We start from the raw sequence: 20,895 nt of genomic DNA, 5'->3' as shown, positions 1-20,895 counted from the left end.
GAAAGAAAGAAAGAAAAGAAAAGGAAAAAGAAAAAAGAAAAAAGAAAAAAAGAAAAAAGAAAGCTTATCTCAGGTAATACTTGTTGACCCTAAATATACTTAAATATTCCTTTTAAATGTGGAAGCATGAACCTGGAGAAGTGGCTCAGTATTTAAGAGTACTTGTTGCTCTTGCAGAGGATCTGGGTTCGGTTCCCAGCATCCACAAGGTGGTTCATAACTATCTGTAACTCTAGCTCTTGGGGCTCTGAGTCCTTCTGACCTCCCAAGATACCAGGCAGCACATGCTGTGCAGATAAACATTCATGCAGGCAAAACACATACATAATAAAATAAATTCATCGAGAGAGAGAGAGAGAGAGAGAGAGAGAGAGAGAGAGAGAGAGAGAGAGAGAGAGAATAGGAAAGGAGGGAAATTCGACATGGGGGAGAAGGAAAGGTAATCACAGAGGCAGAGATTGGAGTTATGTGACCACAAGCCAAGGAATACCAACGAGACACTAGACCCCGGAAGGGCATGGAAGGGCACAGAGCTACAGAGCTGCTGGAGGGGAGGCAGGCAGCCCTCCTCCTCATGGCTCGCAGACACGTGCTTAGAATTCTAGCTGCTCGGGAGGCAAGGGCAGTAAGATCATCAACTCAAGCCATCTTAAACAACACAGCGAGAGTCCATCTCAGCAACAGACAATATCAAAACCCCCAAAACTTCGGGGCTGGAAATATATCTCAGTGCAGAGTGCACAGGGCCCTAGGTTAGGGTCCCAGCAGAGTACCTCTTTCCACCTAAAATCCAACCCCCTCACCCCAGATGTGAGAGCAAACCTCTCTTTTGTTTCAAGTCATTGCTTTCATCTCTTGCTTGCAGCCACCATTCCAGCCCCTTTGAGGAGAAAGAGGAAGGGCTATGTCTCCTTCAGCTGCCCCTTCAGGCGAGCATTAATTACTATTTAAATTATCATTGCGTGGGTGTGCATTATGGTCAGAAGGAAACTTTCAGGAGTTGGCTCTCTCCTTCCACTGTGTGGGTTCCAGGGATTTGAACTCCAGTCATCAGGCTTGGCGGCAAGCACCCTAACTGGCTGAGCCATCTCATCAGCCCTGCAGTTGATTCTGAAACACACACTCAGATCTCTCTCTGGTGAGCTGGCCAGTGAAGCCCGTGCTGGAACACAAAGGTAAAGAGAGCGCCACTCAGTGATGGATCCCTTTCCTTTCCTCTCTTTCCTTATCTTTCTCAGTCTCCTTTCTTCTTCCCAGTTGCATTACCACTTGGCATGTATGTTTACCTTCTTCACATATGTTTATTATGTTGACTATCCAGTTATTGTTGCCTTCCATCCCAGTCAAATGGAAGTTCCAGGAAGAGGTGGCCCTTGGATCTGTTTGAGTGGACCCATGTGCAAAGGTCAGAGGTTAGCACCCAGTGTTTTCCTTACTTTTGTCTTTGTCTTTGTCTTTTGTGTGTGTGTGTGTGTGTGTGTGTGTGTAGCCCTGGCTGTCCTGGAACTCACTATGTAGACCAGGCTGGCCTCAAACTCAGAGATTCACCTGTCTCTGCCTTCACATGCTTGGATTTACCACCACTCTGGGTTTTATCTAATTAAAAAAAAAAGATTTATTTATCTTTGTTTTATGAATGTAGTTTGCCTATAGATGTCTGTGTTTATGGCATGCCAACAGGAGCCAGAAGAGAGAGATGAATCCCCTGGCACTGGATCTATAGATGGTTGTGGGCTGCCGTGTGGGCACTCTGCATTGAGCTTGGGTCCTCTGGAAGAATAGTCTGTGTTCCTTTTCCCCTCATTAATTAATTAATTAATTAAGTAAGTAATTCACTTTATATTCCAGTATCAGCCCCCCTTCTCCCAGTTCCCCCTCACACAGCTCCTCTCCACCCCATCCTGACTTCTCTGAGAAGGGGGAGCCACCCAGTATCACCCTACCCTGGCACATCAAGTCACCACAGGACTAGGCACATCTTCTCCCACTGAGGCCAGACAAAGTAGCCCATTTGGGGAAAGGGGATCTACAGGCAGGCAAGATTCAGATTGCTCAAGTTGTCGGGGAACCCGACACATCTACATAAGTGTGTGTGTGGGGGGTTCAGTCTCTGGGAGCCCCAAAGGGTTCATGTTAGTTGACTCTGTTGGTCTTCCTGTGGAATCTCTATCCTCTTCCTGCCTCCAGCTAGTACTCTTAACTGCTGAGCCATCTTTTTAGCTCCCATTTTAATTGCTGAGAACCTGGAGCTCACTGATTGGCTAGACCAGGGGTCCCCTTGTCTCTGTCTCCCTAGCGCCTGGCTTTTTACATGAGTGCTAGAAATTCAATTTCAGGACCTCATACTTACGTGGCAAGAACGTTAGCAAATGAACCAACTCCCCAGCCCGGGAAATATTTTTTGAATAAACGAAAGGGGAAGATTAGTTTGGACTATATATTTTTGAAAGCAAAGCTATACGTGAAAAGCCCTGGGCTGGCTCAAGAATCACACCCACTTCCCTTATGTTGGGTTGTTTTTGGTCTTTTTAAAAAATGAACTTTGTACCAAGCATGGTGGTGTATCCCTTTAATCCCAGTACTCAAGAGGTAGAGGCAGGCAGATTTCTGAGTTCGAGGCCAGTCTGGTCTACAGAGTGAGTTCCAGGACAGCCAGGGCCATACAGAGAAACCCTGTTTCAAAGAACAAAAACAAAAACTGCAAACAAACGAATTCCCCCCAACCTTTGTATTTCCTTTTCATAATGAATTTGGAGTAGCTTGTATTGTGTTATTGCAGGTGTCAAGACAATAGGACACAGGAAAGAAATCTTCTTTTGGGAATTTTACAATATACATATTGAAAGAAAATAAGATATAAAAGAACATCTTCAATGTTCTTCTGTGGTGGGTTGGCACATATATATATGTATATATACATATATGGCACATATATACATATATATGTGTGTATATATATATGTATATATATGTATATATATGTGTATATATACATATATATGTGCCATATATATATATACACGTATATATATACACATATATGTATATATATATATACACACATATATGTGTGTGTGTGTGTGTGTGTGTGTATGTGTGTAGGCCTCAGGAGACTGGCTTTAGTGACCTTGCCTTTGATGTAGCTCCCTCTGTGTTTGCTCGGCTTACTCTCCCTTAGAAAGTGTTTCTTCTCTCTACACCCTAGAACGAGTTCATCCAGGTGTGTGTGAAGTCCTGCACACACCAAGGATTCAGTAATAAATGGTCACGCTGGAAGTCTCAGCAGACAATTCAGTGTTTGCTCAGTGAAATGACCCCTGCACCCAGGAGGCAAAGGAGGGGAGGAGAGAGGAGGAGACGGAAAGGGGGAGGGAGGAGACTTACAGGCTTACAGGTTCAGCTGATTGCTATTTGTTATCAACATGCGTGTGATGGGTGGAGGAAGCAAGGTGCTCCCTGCGGTAGTCTGCTACTGACAATTGCTTCCACAGTGGCTTTTGATGCATCTAATCCCTGGTTCAAAGGGAGCTATCAGCTCAGCTTTACCTCCAGCAAGGCTGGCTCCTGCCTCCTCCTGACTTTGCCTTTCCTGGCTCCGGAGTCTTCCCAGGACTCCTGTTCCCTACCCCCACCCCACTTTAGAAATAAAGACAAGTACCAGCCCCTCAGAGCTCTCTATAGCCAAACCTCCCCAGTCAGGCCTTCTCTCCTTGGGTTTGCTCTCCCCAAGCCTCAGTTTACCACTCTATTTGCCTTACACATAGAAACAACAACATTTGACCAAACGCCCAGCACCGTACAGGTGATAAGGAACAGATGTCTGGAAACATCAACCCAGTCCAGGAAGCTCTATGATGCAAGAATGCACACCAACACAGTGTGTGCAGGTCTCCAAGCTCTCAGCCATTGATGTTAGCCCTGTCATTCCTCAAAGGACCTTAAGAATCAGGCATGACTTTTTTGTTTGTTTGTTTGTTTTTGTTTTTCGTGACAGAGTTTCTCTGTGTAGCCCTGGAACTCACTCTGTAGAACAGGCTGGCCTCGAACTCAGAAATCCACCTGCCTCTGCCTCCCAAGTGCTGGGATTAAAGGCATGCGCCACCACTGCCCGGCTCAGGCATGATTATTACCATCAAAGTGTTTACATATGACAGCGGTGCTGATCCTAATCAGCATATCTGGACTCCAAGAAGCCTCCCAAAGGCCTGCCCCCACCTGTGAGTGAAGGACTCAGGACTCTCGGCTGCATTGTATTCTTACCCACCTGGATTCCTCAGCAAACAGGACAAACGATCTATACCTTTGGAGGGGAGACTCCACAATCTGAGGCAGACCATTAAGGATCTTATTTCATTTCACAGATGTTAAAATAAAGAACATCTAATCCAGGACTCCCCCCAGAACATGAGTGGGCCCTGAGAGAAAAGTTTGTGCTCCGTGGGTAAGAAAGAAGCTTGGAAGAGGCTGGTGTGTAAGAGGGGAATGGATGAGGGTTCTTAGTTGCAAACAAACCTTCAGAATGGGCAGCTTACATCTGAACCCCCACACAGTGGCTACCTTTCTTCCTCTTTCCTCTGGTGAAGGGATGTTAGGAAGGGCCTGCCAGTCTGCCAGAGACTCGTCAGTTGCCTGGGTCTTCCGTCTATATATCTCGGGTCAAATAGGGTTTGGTTAAGAAAAGTTCCTTAAGACTGTGCCTAATCCACTCACCCTCTCTCTGCTCTGCCTGTGCCTGTGTTTAGATGACCTCTTGGATTAGGAGGACCTCTAGGTTCTCAAGGCTATTGCAACAATACCAAACAATTTAAAACAGCAGCTCTCAACTTGTAGGGTGTAAACCCTTGGGTGGGTGAGAGGGTGGGTGGGGGCTGCGAAACAACCCTTTCACAGGGGACGCCTAAGACTATCAGAAAACACAGTTACTTGCATTACCATTCACGACAGTAGCAACATTATAGTTATGAAGTAGCAACAAAATAATTCTATAGTTAGGGGGTCACCACAACACGAGGAACTGTATTAAAGGGTCAAAAGTCTCTGCCAAATACCTCTGGCTGTACCCCAAAGAGTGCGATCCAGCTATAGAGCTCGGGCTGAGGTGTAGGCTTTGTGCCTTCACTCTCTGGCTCTTTCTGGAAATGGACATGCCCTTTAAACTCTTTTAATGAAGATTTTATTTATATGTGTGCCTGCTTGTCTGTGTGTTCAGCAGCTCACCCTCTGTGGTGAAAAGAGGGAGTTTGATCTCGTGGACTTGTACTTCCAGGCAGCTGTGAGCGGACTGATGCAGGTGATAGGAAATAAAGCTGGGTCCTCTGCATGAGCTCTTAACAGCTGAGCCATCTCTCCAGACCTTATATACCTTTAGGTCACCTCAAATAGTCCAAAGGCATCTTTGCTGTCTTTGTGTGTGTAGTGCTTGCCCTTGTCCTGGCTTCACCTCAACCTAACTATGAACTTCCTCTTGACTACTTTAGCTTCAGATTATACTGTCTGGGCAACCCAAGAACCAGTAGGGACCAGTATTTTTATACTGTCTGCCCCTGCTTTGGACACACAGTAGGCCCTCAGCAAATTTTCCAGGTCTCTGAGAATGGCCATCTTCCACTCTATTGGGATATATGAAAGCCCTGCCACCCAGGGACTGGTCTCCGTAGTTTTCTTGGTGTTACTTTCTCTGGAAATACTCTGTTGGAGCATAGAAAAGCATTTATGGAAGAGGAGGCAGTACTGATGAGGCTAGGGCAAGGTCCTTTCTCCCAAGTCAGCATTGGATTCATTAGCATCCTCAACAGAACGAAGACCATGGAGGTGGTAGCAACCATAAGAGCCCCTTCTCCTAGGCCCAGACAGTCCCACAGGAAGGCAAGAAGGTAGGAAAAAGCCTGGAATTAATGCTTAAAATGAGATTTCAGAAGTTCCCCACTGCATTTTTCTCCCTTATACTTTTTGTCTCTGTGACCATAAGTGACCCAGAATTGGCGCCATGACCTTGTTGTTGTGTCTAATGATGCAATCAACTGTTTCCCACATTGATGCATGAGAAAGCTAATGTGAATGTTCCAAGAAGGTGTGAGCACAGGCCACCCCAGAGGATAACATTGTATCTAGTGGACTCACTGGAAAATCTCAAGGAGATCAGGCTGGGGGATTCTTGGTGAAGCCATAGCAGGGGAAGAGATATGAGACTCTAAGCAGTGACAAAATAAATTGCTTTAATGGGAGGCTTCCTGAGATGGCCGTCAGCCAGTCAGTGTCCCCGTCCAGACCCACAGGAAGTTAGGGCATCTTGCTGCCGTTATGTCCCACCCCACTAGAGATCCAGAGGTGTGTCTTAACATGGGGGTGGGGGTTGTTAGCTGGCAGTCTGTCCAAAGTATGCCATCCCTGTGGCCAGAGGGATGCTGGTGAAGAGATTCTTTACCCATTTTGGGTGGCTTTTGGTGGGAAACAGGGAGGGAGCAAGTCACTCTTGGAATTTCAACTCTGACCTTTACAAAGAAAAGTGATAGACACTTTAGTATTATATACAGGGCAGGGGTAGATAGGTGGAAGGAAAATTGCACTTAATTACAGTAGTTTATAGTTTACACCCATTGGACAAATTTACTTCTTTAGAAGAAATCTTGAGATCATCTGGGATGGGAGAGGGGGGAGTCTGTCAGTATTTACAGTGTCTGGCTCAGTTCAATAGCACACATCCTCCTCGGTCCTCATCTTATGTCAGTAACAGATTCAAGTTTTTGCATCAGTTTGTTCGATGAAGGGTTGCAGGGGAGACTCCACGGGTCTCTTGCTTCTTGTTGCACCATTTTGCGCCGGCCACCTCTGGGAGAAACAAGAGCACTTGGCATCTTAGGAGAGGCATCCTGACAATACTGCGAAGAAGGGGGGCTGGGCTTTGGGCTGCAGCCCTTGAGAGTGGCTTATCAGCTTATCCAAGGTGCCCGCCCTGGCAGGATGTCAGGTGAGCAGGGACCTCTCCTGGCCTCTCAGGTGCCTGTCTGGTCGATCGCTGGACATCCCCAGAGACTGATGGTCTGGAAAATGGGGTCCTCGTTGCTGCACACAAAGTGAGTGGTTATGGGAGTATCACCAGGCTTGCAGTGGACACTGTGGGGGGAAGAGAGAGGGGAGAAAGAGCTTAGCTGTGTGTACATAGGCCATTCCAGTTAGCTTCTCCAAGGGAGCTGACACCCAGCTTGGCCAGCAGAGTTCTGGAGGTAGAGGGCTGGAATGGAGTGGGCACCCAACTACATCATGGGTGCTGGAGCTCTCCTCAGGAGAGCTTTCCTGGGTACTTCCCAGGGAAAAAGTGTGTTGCTGGGGGGCCTGAAATAGTCCTGATTTACTGAGCTTAACCCTGAAGTGGGGTTTTATGAGAATGGCATTTATACAGTGCTCGGGGTGATCACAAATCAGCAGAGTGGGAGCTCTAGGTCTCTTGTGGAAGTAGGTCTCCTCCTAAGATCTCTAAGGGCCCTAGGCCACTACTTCCCAAACTTGGATGAAATGGTCAAGGAAAAGGATCCTGATAAAACACAGATCCATCTCTGGTTCTCAGGCCTGGGTTAGGCCTAGGAGTTTGTATTTGTAGTTTAAAAATTATTTGCATTTGTGTGTGTGTTTATGTGTGTGCCTGTGTACAGTGAAGGTCAGATGGCAGCTTTTAGGGATCAATTCTCTCCTCCCACCATGTGAGTTCCACTATCAAACTCCTGTTATCGGGCTTGGCCACAAGGCTCTTCCATTGGTTGAGCCATGTCACCGGCCCCAGGACTATGCATCTCTAAGAACTCCTCAGGCTCTGCTGACACTCCTGATCTACCACGAGCAGCAAGGCCATAAAGTGAGTGAGGGAATGTCCCTTTACTCAAAGTTTCCATCAGGGAGAGGGCTTTGGAAATCTTAAGAAACGTTCTCAAGGGTTATTACCATTGGGTAAAGATACCAAGAAAAGAAGTCAAAAGTTAAAGGTGTTTGATGCCACACATCTCCGTGGGCCAGAGAAGGAGACCTCAGAGTATCTGGAGCCACCCTCTAGGAGGACCCATGTGGGACAGCCTCCCTCCCCTTCCAGAACCCCAGGCTTCAAGTGACATTTCAGAAAATCATGACTCTCCTTTTAATCTCTAGAGCCACCCCACCCCCCACAACACCCCCAGATGTCTTTCTCTTCACCCTTTTACTCTTGTCAGTGATGAAGGTTTTCCCTTCAGCCTAGTGGCTTGATCTCTCAAGGCTCTCCCCTCAAACACACATGTCCACACTTGTACTCATGCAAACACAGGCCTAGTCTTCCATTATTTCCTTACTAATCAGGGTTCTCAACCACCATCCCATGAGATCCCCACGAGTCCATCTGACAGACTAAGAAAAGCAGGATTCAGAGGGAGCTGGGGTGGGCCAGTGGTTCAGAACCAGGGAGGCCAGAGACTCCAGTTGGCTTTGGGCAACCTCCAGCCTGCATTCCTTCTACTTAGGCTTGCTCTCAGTCAAATCATTCTTCATGCTTCAGTTTCTTCCTCCATAGAAAGGGAGGCTGCAGTGGCTTTGGGTGCATCAGTACGGGTGACCTTGCCTCAAAAGCATTTGTGTGGTCATTCTGTCATTCTTAATAATATCCAGCATGGGGCCCCCTCCTCTGTTCTTGATGCTGTTGAGGGCTCCTAAGACTGGCCTGGAGCTATGCATTTGTGTGAGGAGCTGGGTTTCTTGTTCTCCTACATTCTTGAGGTGTTGGTCAGGGCCCTTTGATACCCTTTGCCTCCTCTTCCTGCCTCTCCCCACCCCCACTCTTCAGTCTCTTAACTCCCCACTATCAGCCCTTCCTCCTTTTTTTTTTTTTCCTTCCAATTTTCAGATTTCAGGTGGAAGAGAGAGAAACTGGCTTGTGACCTCTCAGCTTTCAATAGGAGAGCAAACAAGAAAGGCCGATAAGGAGACGCCAGTGAGATTCTACGACCTGTCATTAGGGATGGGCTTCCCAGCTATCAGATGTTTGCTCACATAATAAAATGGTGGCAGAGCCCTAAATGTTGTCAAGGGACCTGGAATTATTTGCTCCTTTCAGAGTCTAAACATAAACATCTGATAAGGTATACACTGGGGTCCCAGTACTCCCACCTTCATGGGGTCACTGGGTGACCCTCTATCTGTAAGGTGTGGTAACTGGGACCCTCATCCCCAGAGGACATGTTACATAATGGTGGCACTGAACGGTGGTCCATAATGGTGCACACTGAAGTTCCATTGTGTGCATTCATGATGTTTAGGGCTTTGCACGCACAACTTCCTATTTAACATTATTTCCTTTTACATTTTTTGCAACTATACAGGCATTCACATCCCCCAGCTTGTGTGTGGAGGTCAGAGGACACCTAGCAGAAGGTGCAAAGTTCTCTCTTTCCATCATGTCGGTGCTGGGGATCCAGCTCAGGTCACTGGTCTTTCCCTACTGAGCCATCTTGCTGGCCTCCACCTACCCTTTGAGGTAAGAGGCTGCCATTAATTTAACCTATAACTGGGTGCCCGCAAGGTGTCCAAGGCATGTGATTGTGAGTATGACCTGTCTACAGTTTTACACAGCATACATTCTAGAGAGTTTGAACAACAGACCACCAAACATCACGTGCACGTATCATACGTAAACAGCTTTTAGGTAGAGGTAGATATTCTTGGAAAGCAAGCAAGGTAACTTAAGCTGACTTGAAGGAAAGGGGGATCATTTAGGGAGGTAGTGACATTTGAACTGAATGAGATGAGGGAGCAAGCATGGAAAACCCCACACATTGTGTTCCCAGCAGAAGAGGCCAACTTTATAGTCACTTGCTGGCTGTTGTGAGTCCCTGGTCCTGCTTAAGCCCAGTGAGCAAAGGAGGTGCAGAAAGCAGTATAGAGATAGCAGCCTGTTCACCCAGAGCCTTGTAAGTCTCCTTCATTTGGTAACAATGGAAAGCTATTGGGGAATTTTGACAGGGGAAGGACATGCTTGGTTTTTCTCTTGAGGTCTCTCTCTCTGGCTGCTGTAACCAGACCACAGTGTTGCAAGTAAGAGCAGGAGGGGGGAGTCAAGGGCCACTGAAAGAGATCAAGTAGAGACAAGAGGAGCCCGAGCTTGGGCTATAATGGTGCCCAGGGGTGTGGTGAAGAATGTCAGACTTAGGAGGAATTCTAAAGGTCTCCCAGCAGAACTTAAGTGATGGACAGGATGTGGGGTAATGGAGAAAAGAACTACGGCTTCTTTGTTTTGTTTTTCGAGACAGGGTTTCTCTGTGTAGCCCTGGCTGTCCTGGAACTCACTCTGTAGACCAGGCTGGCCTCGAACTCAGAAATCTGCCTGCCTTTGCCTCCCAAGGGCTGGAATTAAAGGCATGCGCCACCACTGCCCGGCAGAACTAAGATCTCTTGTGAGAAAGGAGGGCAGGGGGTTTTACAAGTGGAATTACAAAACAAGCAAGTGATCTGGGTAAGGAGAAACCTGGGCAAATGAAGAGCTTCTGTTTGAGGTGGGCTCCGTTCGAGAGGTGTGCTGTATGTATTGGGCATGCGTATGTCTCACTAATGATAATGCTGTCATTGCACCCTCCGTGGGCAGGACCACCTTGGGGACAGATGACATATGCCATCAGCCTGTGCACTTGGCCCAAAGTCACAGGATTGGTGTGTGATCCAATGAGAAGAGGCCAAGGAGCGATCCTTGGGCCCCTCAGAGCTCCAATGTTGAGGAGATGAATTGCCAGTTAAGGGCAGGAGGAGTATTGAAGAGCACAGAATGAGGTGGTGCCTTAAAATCCAAGGGGCAGCTGGGCGGTGGTGGCACACGCCTTTAATCCCAGCACTTGGGAGGCAGAGGCAGGCAGATTTCTGAGTTCGAGGCCAGCCTGGTCTACAGAGTGAGTTCCAGGACAGCCAGGGCTACACAGAGAAACCCTGTCTTGAAAAACCAAAAGAAAAAAAAAAATCCAAGGGGCAGGGAGGTAGGGATGGGCTGTGGCATGGTATCAGAAAACAGCCACTGAACCTGCAGCATGGAAGGGGTGGTGATGAGGACACAGTGGAGTGTGAGGCTAGAAGCCAGCCTCACTGGTCTTGAGTCTGTAAGGAGAGAGCAAGAAGATGGGTGCTATTCTAACCCACAGGGACCTACGCCAGCCAAGCTCGCACACTTAGCCATGATGTATGATCATTGCCTTGGGGCTGGAGAGAGAGCTCAGAGGTTAGGAGAACTTGCTGTCCTGGCCAAGGACTGGAGTTCAGTAACCAGCATTTATCTAACACTCATAACCATCCATAACTCCAGTCCCAGGGAATTCAACAGCACTTTCTGGCCTTCTTGGGCACCACATGTACATGACTCACAGAGATACACACAGGCAGAACACAAACACACATAAAACAAAAATAAATATGTCTTTATAAAAAATCTGACTTTAGGAAAAAATAAATGTTTTTGGTCATTCATAAACCTCTTTCTCATACCCGGGAGACACTCAGGGTTACTAGCAGCAGATGTAACCCAGCTTCCACAGACTAGATGTTCCCTTGGGTCAAACATGGAGAGATATGTTCTACTAGGATTTTCTTGCAGTCATGCAATGATCCCATGAAAGAGATTTCATCATATACAGAAGAAAACTGAGGCTTGACAGATTTCCCAGAGGGCATATGGGTAGAATGTAGTAGAATTTTAAGTCTGAATCTGGCCAGGTCTCAGGCTTGGTGTTCCTAACCATCAGACCTTGCTTCCCTAACTCCAACAATGAAGAAAGTTTGACAAGAAGGCACAGCTGCGGGGGGGGAGGGGGGAAGGAGTTAATGATGAAGCAGCACACCTCTCGTTAGTACCTCCGGGGGCTTCGCTTGACCTCTCTGTAAACTAGGAAGTAAACAGTGGACAGAGTGTGTTATGGGAACAAGAGTCAGCTCACAGCCCGCCCACTCTGGTTCTTACTGAAGTCATCGCTTGGTACAGTCTTAATCTCAGATCTGTGGGGTGTCATTACATAGGAGCTCAGACACAAACCCTCTCAGAATGTAACTCAGGATACCCAAGTGTTGAAGAAGAGGCAAATTGTCCAGAAAGGACAGGTGGAAGGAGATACAGAGGACTCTTGGCAGTCTAGGAATCCTGAAACTTTGATTCTTGTAAGATCCTGAGCAGGTCTGTAGTAGCAACAGTAAGTACCGGGATCAGACAGCTATAAGTTCACAGTCTAGATTTACCTGTATACCTGCACAACCCTGCATCATTATTATGCTGCTTAAGCATGCATAGCTATGAGAAGCCAAGTATGGCGACACATGCCTGCAAATCCCAGATCCCAAATCTCTGCATGGGAGGCAGAGACTGGAGGATCGATGCAAAATTGATGCCAGCCTTGTTTGCACAGTGAGCTCCAAGCCAACCAGGGATTGTCCATCTTGGATCTAAGTTTTCAATCAGTTTCTTTTCTGCACACTCTCTCCCACCTTCTATTGGTTCAGAGGCTACCCAAAGGATCCCAAACCATTATCTCAAGAAATAAATTACAATGAAATTAAAAAGAAAGACAAAGATACTGGGAAGTGAAGGCTGTTAATGGATCTGGAGCAAGAAGATTAAAGTCTGGTAGAAGTCTGGCTGTGGGCTTTATCGTTGTGTGAAATTACTCATCTCCCTCTTCATCTTAGAGCCTTAGTTTTCTGCATAAAACTATACTTAGCAGAAGGAGGGAGAGAGTTAGCCAGATAATATATGGTAGAACAGCAGCTTGAATGCTTGTTGGAAAATTGGAGGTACTAAAAAAAAAAATAGTTCTGAATCCATCCATCCATCCATCCATCCATCCATCCATCCATCCATCCATCCATCCATCTATCCACCCATTGTTCCACCCACCCACTCACTCGCTGAACCTGCATGATTTTGTATTTAGCAAAATACAAAAAGCTTTGGTACTGTGGGTGGTTCCTGATCTACCTGTTTTTTTGTTTGTTTGTTTGTTTGTTTTTGTTTTTGTTTTTGAATGTGGGAAGGTGAGTACCTGTATGGTAGCAGCAAGGGAAACAGTGATTGAGAGCATGTACAAAAGATGACAGGCCTTCAGGAGCAATGGCCCTAATCTTGGGACATTTCAATGCCAGGATCTCTTATAACCACATGCAGACCAAGCACTGAGGTGGACAGTGAAGAAGGCAGAAGGGGAGAGCATGGCATACACTAGCTTTGCTTCCACTCACATCAGCAGCACACGGACTGTTCTGAGAAGCCCTTTCCAGAAGGCTCTGTTTAACCTAGAAGCTTCCCTAACATACTCAAGGACGTGTTCTCTCCCACATATCTCACAGGTCCTGACACCTACCAATGGTTTTGAAATGCCTCATGAAAACCAATGCTTTAAAACGAAGAAAGAACAAAAGCTGCTCATGTTCCTGGTGCCTCAGGATCAGAGAGTTTGTAGATTATTTAGGCTTCAGCCCACTCTTTCTCCATTCTTCCTTCTGCATTGGTTTATAAGATGGAAGTTTTCTGTTTGAAATTTAGCACACATGTTTAATGTTCGTTCTGGTTTCTAACCACTTCCAACAACAAAAGCATTGATGATTATCATGAGCATTTTCAAGAGAGGGGGAAGGCGTTTAAATGAAAAGAGTTCAGGATTAGGAGTCAAAGACCCAAGTCTGGAGGCCGAGTTCACCTGCATGACCTTGGGTAGGTCACTTTCCATTCTGGGTTTCAGTTCATGTCTTTGAACTTAAGAGGGTTGCAATGGAATGAAAACAACAAAGCAAAACTATAAAGCATTCCATTTGTCTTGTGAGACAGTGCTCCTCCTGCCTCAGCCTTCTGTGTCCTGCTATCACAACCATGTAGCATCATGACCATCTGAGGCTTTTTTTTTTTTTAAATTCTTATTAGTATAATCATCATCTTCAATGTTGCAGAGATGAGAGTCTGGTCACTCATGAGATGTCCTGGAATACAGAGACACCTCCATAATACGTCAAGGAAGCTGTTCATTCAACTTCAAGGTTGGCTAGCCACTCTGCCCAGAGGAGGGCAGAAGCCACGTGGGGGTTGATGGCAGCATCTCTGGGAGCTTCTTGAAGCAGGTTAAGGGACCATTTCCCGAACCCAGAGGACTCGTTTCAACAAGCAGGCATCAAAGTCAATGTGGGAAAGACAGCCATAATTAATCACTGCCCTGTCTAGGACTGCCCAAGCAGCAGATGGATTGATAAAACTTTAAAAGAGGAAGGTATTCCCAAGGAGGGCTGCTGCGCCTGGCTAACCTCCTGATTGAGATTGGTGAGCACAGATAAATGTTTTCCCTGATGGCTACAATGAGTGGGAAATGACATGGGAGTTAGGAGTCGAAGGGCAGGGCAAAGGAGGGTTGTCTTTTAATCTTCTATTGGGTGAGAGAAGACTGGCAGAGCAGGTCCCACACACCTCTCCTTCTACCTCCTCGATTTCTGAGCCCAGTCACCCAAGCTGGGCATTTAGCTCTTGAGATACGCCAGACACTTAACATACACAACCTTTCCAAATCCTTGAAACAAGTAGACATTACAACTGTCCTTTTCAAGATGAAACAAACGTTCAGAGTGAATGGTAGAACCCGCCCTACTTCATTCTAGGGCCAGAAGAAGATGAGTCAAGGAGAGAGCTGAGACTCCTGAGCCCATGAAAGAGTCTGATAGGAAGCTAGTGGCGATGGGTGAGGTGTGACTTACGGGGGTGCCTGGGGTGGGAGTGGGGCCATGATCAACACGATCAAACCTTGACGAGTGCTTCTGACACAAAGTTCAAGGTTGTCGCCTTCTTATCTAGCAATCGATAGAGGCCAAACGGCTCCCACGGCACACGGACCCCAGCTATTGAAAGGCCTTATTGTGTTACTCTGGAATCCACAACCATGTTCAGACATCTTGTCCTATTTTCTAACTCTCATTGTCCTGTGGTAGGGAGCTCTCTGAGCTGTGGCCCTCCCTGTTGGGGTAGCGGTCTTTATTACTCCAGCATCTCTTTGGGAGGTGGGAATTACTCATCCACTGAGGCAGTGACTAAGCCGCTGTGCATTTCCCCATGCTCTCTGCACCAGGAAGTTGAATTTAAGTGTCTTGATTAAACCATCCAAAGGGCACAGGCCTCTGAAAAGGTCACACTGTCTACTGGGGAGTCCTCGAAGGGTTAACGCGATGAGGTTAGTCCTCAGGCTTCTAGTGTCTGTGGTTGGTATGGGTCCTAGACTAAGAGAATCAATCCCAGGACCCCTGATTCTCCTTTCTCTTTCACCACTGACCACCTTTGCAAAGTTGGCAGCTCACCAGACATCCTGATCTTCCCATCCCATCCTGGAAAAACCCTTTGCATGGGTCATCAATTATCCCAGTCAGGAACGCTCGGTTCTAAGTATCTAACCGCATTATGTCATCCAGACTCCAGTGACCCATCCAACCCCAGTCTTCATTTAACACTCTTGTTGGGGAGCAATAAGCTCTTTTTGGTCAGTTGCCCGTGTGTTTTGCCCTCTGACCTCAGGAGTTCGTTTTAGCAGCTAACTAAATTAGAATCTCCTAAGAATCCAATCATGGCTGAGGATGTGCTCACTGGTTGAATTATGAGCACACACATGCACACACCCATGCACATACCCATGCACACACCCTGGCCCCTCCTGCTGGCATTACCTGTTTACTGGAAGACATGCTGGTGAGGGTGTTGATGCTACTGGCATCTGTGACTACCATCGCAGATGGGAACCGGGAGGTGTGGGAATACTGAGGGGGTTCTTGCTTATGTGCATACACTGGAGAGACAGAGAGAAGACACACTCACTATATACACACAGTCACAATACCCACATAAACCACCCTGTAGTTCCCACTTCCCTGGGGTGGTGGCTGTATTTGGAAAGGCAGTGTATTAAGGGGACATTTTGGTTCCTTAATCAAGGTACTTGATCTTATTTTGGTTTCTTCCCTTGTAAAACAAGGATATCTGTGGTAGGAAAGTCTCAATGCTTTGAACTAAGTATATAACCCTGTGCACAATTCTGTTTCCCTGACATTGGTTAAAATATTAGGAGCCTACGTATCAACAAGTGACATTATGCATATGGAGAGCTGTGGCTGGCCAACATGAAGCATCTGCCCAGGTGTGTGCTTACCGCTTCTGACACAATTCAAACTCCTTGTTTCCTCTTGGAGTTGTAGACTGGTTAACAATCATAATTAGATGTACATGTATACATGTACTGTATAATTCTGGGCTATTCCAATTTTCATGACAATGATTTCAAGGCCTTATGATAACACATCAATATGAAGGATAAACAAGAGGAGATGACTCAGATAAGACCTCTAGGAGCACGTGACCCAATATTTAGTTGTTTTAATACTGGCCTACCACATCTGGAGCCCCGTGACTTATGGTAGCTATCCAGAAGAATCATGTCGATTCTAGGTCACCCCACTAATGAAAGCATGTGGATGCTTGGCCATGAGGGAGGGACCAGCATGTTTCCAAATCATGGACCCTACCTACCATAGAGGCCTCCAGTACAAAGTGGAGGTGAAGGTCACTGGCTGCTGGTTATTTCCTGGTCTGGCCCCTCTGGGCTCTCTCTTTGTGGCTAGTCAGGTCTACTGAGTCTGGGCAATCCCATAGATCATGGTGACCGCTTTAATACTGTTCCACCCAGTGATGGGGGGTGCGGTGGCACACACTCTGCAGGAAGAATGAGGTCCATGTGGGTCCCAGACGCTGCAGGCTTTGGCAGAGTTTTCAAAGACAAGGATAGGTAATTGGAGTGTGAGGTGCTGCTTAGAAACCAGCCCTGCGGGGGGCCTAGTCAGGACTGAGCCCTGAGGATAGAAGGATGAATGTGGCTGATCAACTTCAGACATGTCATTTGTCCAAGGAAAATGAGGAGCACCTGGAGGAACAATTCAAATCCCCTTTGCCCTCCTTGCCTTTTAAAAGTGACTGAGTAAAGATGCGCGTGTTTCTGAAACACTTTATGCTTATGAGAGGTAGATAGTACATATTTTTAAAAATAATTTGTATTTTTATTTTATGTACATGGGTGTTTGGCCTGTAGGTATGTCTGTGTGACAATGTCAGATATTAGAGTTACAGACATGTAACTGTGGGTACTGGGAACTGAACCCAGGTCCTCCAGAAGAGCGTTCAGTGCTCTTAATCACTGACCCATTTCTCCAGCCTGATCACCCATATTTTACTTTCATGTTCATAATGATCTCACAAGCACACTATTCCTATTGTATGCATGAAGCAAACGAGAAAGCAAATGTAGAGTAGCCAATGGCTACTTAGCTGTTTAAGACTAGTCTAGACTGGATACTTCCTGAAGCAGGCAAGATGTCTTATCCCTTCTATAATTCATTCCCAAACTTGAAAATTAAGACTACAGCCAGGCTTGGCCAGAAGAGTGGAGGCCTGGGCTCAGGATGGAAGGCAGGGATAGGTAAATGTAGGGGAGGCTAAAAGCTGAAGGTGGGGACCCTCTGTAAGAGGCAGAGACTCTGCTGTTCCATGACTTGGTAGAGGATAGGTGATGTTTTCCATGCACACTGATGGCTTTAATTTGCTTGGTTTTTATGTTGTATATATGTCCATGCATGTGTGGGTGCATGTGTATGTGGTGTGTGTGCCCACCTGCATGGATGTGTATGTGTGCCAGAGCATGACCTCAATTATTGGTCCTCTGGTATGATCCGAGTTACTTTTTGAGACAGGGTCTTTTACTGACTTAAACTCACCAAGTATGCTAAGCTATTGGCCAGTGGACCTTAGGGACCTACCTGGCCCCATCTCCCCTGAGCTTGGGGTATAAAGGACATGGCAGCATACTGAGATTCTTTTTAAGTGAATGTTGGGGATCCAAACTTAGGTTTCCATGCTTGCATACAAGCACATTCCTGACGGAGGTCTCTCTTTCTCTCTGCCTCTGTTTGTTTTCTCCTCGGGGTCAGGGTTGAACCTAGGACCTAACGCTGTTCGGCAAGTGCTCTAGCAAGGAGCTGTACTTCCAGCTCAAGCCTCACCTTTTCTAATTAGAGATTTTTAGTGCGTACAGACTATGGGCATGAGGGCTCCAGAAGATCATCTGTTTTAGAGAGGTAAATAGATTCCAACCAGCATGCCAACTCTGACTGTTTTAGGGATGGCTGCTAAGGCGATGCTTAGGGGAAGGTGCTGACTGACTTCTGAGACCTTCAAGGGGCTGGGATGGGAAAGTGTTGTGCGTTCCATGTGCTTGGCCAACCCTTTAATTATAGGCCTACATTTTCCTCTGTGAACTTCCCCCTTGGAGTCCTGGGGCCGGCGAAGAGGACAGAAAAGCAAGATCGACTCTCAAGAGCTGAGCTTGAGAAATGGCCTCGGTTGCTGATAGATAGGGAAAAGGACACCAATAATCATCCAGGAAACTCGCAACCCCCTGCACACATGTCCTTACTGTGGGAGTTCTGTAGCTGAGTCACCGTAGCCATGAAGGGCTGCTGGGCCATGTGACTGCCTGGGCTTTGCTGCATGAGGGGCTGCTGGTGAGGGCTGTGCAGCTGTTGAGAGAACTGGACGGGCTGTAGGGCTGCCAGGCTGCTAGCCACACTGTTGATGACTGGGACACCCTGGGCTTGGGAGGTGTTGAGGCCTGTGGGAGCAAAAGAGGCACGTCAGAATGGTAGCAGGGGTGAAGAGAGGTGATAGGGCAGCCTCAGTCACAGATGGAGCCCCTGCCCAGCGTGTCTGTTACCGAAGAGGTGGCATGGAAAGTGACTTTTAAAACAAGGGAACTAAGACCTGAAGAGATGTATTACTGAAGCCTAAGGGTCTCCCCCAAATCATCCTATGACCTCCCACATTCAGCTCCCTTGAGGTCATCAGAGCCTGGTCATCAGAGCCTATCTGCTGTCTCCATCCATGCTGGATTATGAGAAGCCTGTCCTGGTGTCCTCTGGCCTAGTTAAGGATATCTTCTTTAGGGTATGGCTTATTACCCAGATCCGTCTTTCTAGAAGCGAGCAGCAGTCTGCAGCAGCTCCTTGTCTTCCACCTCTCCCACCCCCCACTCCCCCCCACTCGCCTGCCGGCCTCCAGTCAGAGGAAACCAAACCTTCCTCTACCATCCTGGGAGGAGGAGGTCTGAGGATACACAGCAGAGCTCACAAAGCCCCTGGGAGAGGTCAGGTACTGACTCTGTGCATAGCAGCAGAGAAAGGGAGAATATATAAGACGAACTCGGCCTGTCTGTGAAGTGGGTATATCGTAGGGATTTTGGTACCTGAAGAACCAGGTTTGAGGAGGAGGAAGCAGTCAATTAAAGATCGGGCACTAGGCCCAGCCATCCTTATGCTCTGGTGGCATGCAAAACTTGAGCTTTGGTATCATGCCTATATCCGGAGACTTCTTTTGAACCCCAGCCACTACTGTAAAGCCTGGGTCTTTTTGTCTCCATACTCTTGCTGCTCCCTGACATGAGCCTGGGGAGGTGAGATAAGATCAGAGTAGAGGTCAGAGGTTGAGGTCAGAGGTATCCCAGTCTCTGCCCTGGAGCTGCCAATGTTCCTTAGACCTTGCTTTCTGGGAAGTTGGGGGATGTGATGAAGAGGAGATCCAGAGAAAGGCCTGCTGTAGTGTTGTAGGTAAGTGCAGGGTGGCTGTGTGTGTGTGTGTGTGTGTGTGTGTGTGTGTGTGTGTGTGTGTGGTTTGTGAGAGAGAGAGAGAGAGAGAGAGAGAGAGAGAGAGAGAGAGAGAGCCTTTCTGAAAGGGAGAACACCTTGAAAGCAAGGATTCACGGGAAGTCCTCCAGGGAGATAGTGCAAAGTCTTTAACAATTGCCCACTTGGAGCTCTAGAAGATACCATTATCAGACACTTAAAAGGTGAGACCCTTGAACAGAAAGGAAGAACAGATAACCCTCTTCCTGGCCCCCTTGGGTGGGACTTGGGGGGGGTGGAATCTTCTGATCACCCTCAGAATATCACTAGAATATCAACCCCTCAGGGGACTCAGATATGCTGAATGTCTATTTCAATCTCCCTCCTCTTACTGCTGGCTTCTGGCTCCCAAGAAACCCTAGGAGTTTGTGTTTACCCAGGAGCCCATGCCCACTGCCCTCTTAGGGAAATCTCTACCCAGAAAAAGAATTTTAGCCTGTCTAGACTGGATAACATTAGAAGGCATAGTTTGGAAACAGGCCTGAGCCTTAGAGCCACCCAGAAGACCTCTTTAAGAAATATACATTCTTGAGCCCCGCCCAAGGACTAGTGAGTCAAAGCCTGCAGAGGTGGGGCTCAGGAATCTCATTCTCCACAGACTGAGATCCTGGTGTGCTTCTGTCCTAGGACTGAGCAACTCTGATGTCATCCTAGCTCCCCCAGTGTGTGTGACTCTTGGCCTTTTTATCCGGAAGAAACAAAGATAATGAGGCTCTGGCAGTGGCAAGTCAGTTGTCCGGGGTCTTGCGTGCCGAGGGAGGTTCCCTGTACACACCGGAAAACACGAAACCTCTCTAATTAACTCTCCCTTAAAGGAGGGCACTGGGTCTCAGCCAAGCTTCCTGACGATCCTCACCCTTCTTTATGCTCTGCCTACCCCAGTGCACATATGCACATGTGCCTAAGGTCAGTGTGCACCCTGCTTACATGCTTCAGGAGATGCTGTGAGGAAGCTGAGATGCATGGGTGCACATGATGGGAAGAACAAACTTGGAAAATTCAGAATGGCCCTAGGGAAAGCTTTAGTTTAGACAGCACCTAAAATAAAAGTTAAGTGTGTGTGTTAGTCATGTTAGTCAAACTTAGTATGTGTGTTATTTTGTTTGAAGAAATAAGGAAGTAGATATCTTACCCATAGGCCTTTCTCTCCCTCTCTCTCTCTCTCCC

General features: G+C 47.2%; 1 protein-coding gene across 4 annotated transcripts in view; it reads right to left on the bottom strand.

Annotated features, from left to right (window-relative positions):
- Positions 1-6,194: 6,194 nt before the first annotated feature.
- Positions 6,195-20,895, bottom strand: part of Hnf1b (HNF1 homeobox B) — a 55,295-nt gene continuing 40,594 nt past the window's right edge. For 2 of the 4 annotated variants that reach the window (XM_031353602.1, XM_031353604.1), the window contains exons 7-9: positions 18,468-18,662; positions 15,676-15,794; positions 6,195-7,113 (exon numbers count right to left, since the gene is read on the bottom strand). In XM_031353602.1, the coding sequence (XP_031209462.1) occupies positions 7,093-7,113; positions 15,676-15,794; positions 18,468-18,662 (335 nt within the window). In that variant the 3' untranslated portion in view covers positions 6,195-7,092. The remainder of the gene's footprint in view (positions 7,114-15,675; positions 15,795-18,467; positions 18,663-20,895) is intronic. The other 2 variants (XM_031353603.1, XM_031353605.1) reach the window with 2 other exon arrangements.

Source organism: Mastomys coucha, unplaced genomic scaffold (genome assembly GCF_008632895.1).
Source record: "Mastomys coucha isolate ucsf_1 unplaced genomic scaffold, UCSF_Mcou_1 pScaffold5, whole genome shotgun sequence".
Classification (NCBI taxonomy): Eukaryota; Metazoa; Chordata; class Mammalia; order Rodentia; family Muridae; genus Mastomys; species Mastomys coucha.
The sequence above is the reverse complement of the archived record's forward strand: the minus strand, read 5'-3'. Positions and strand labels throughout refer to the sequence as shown.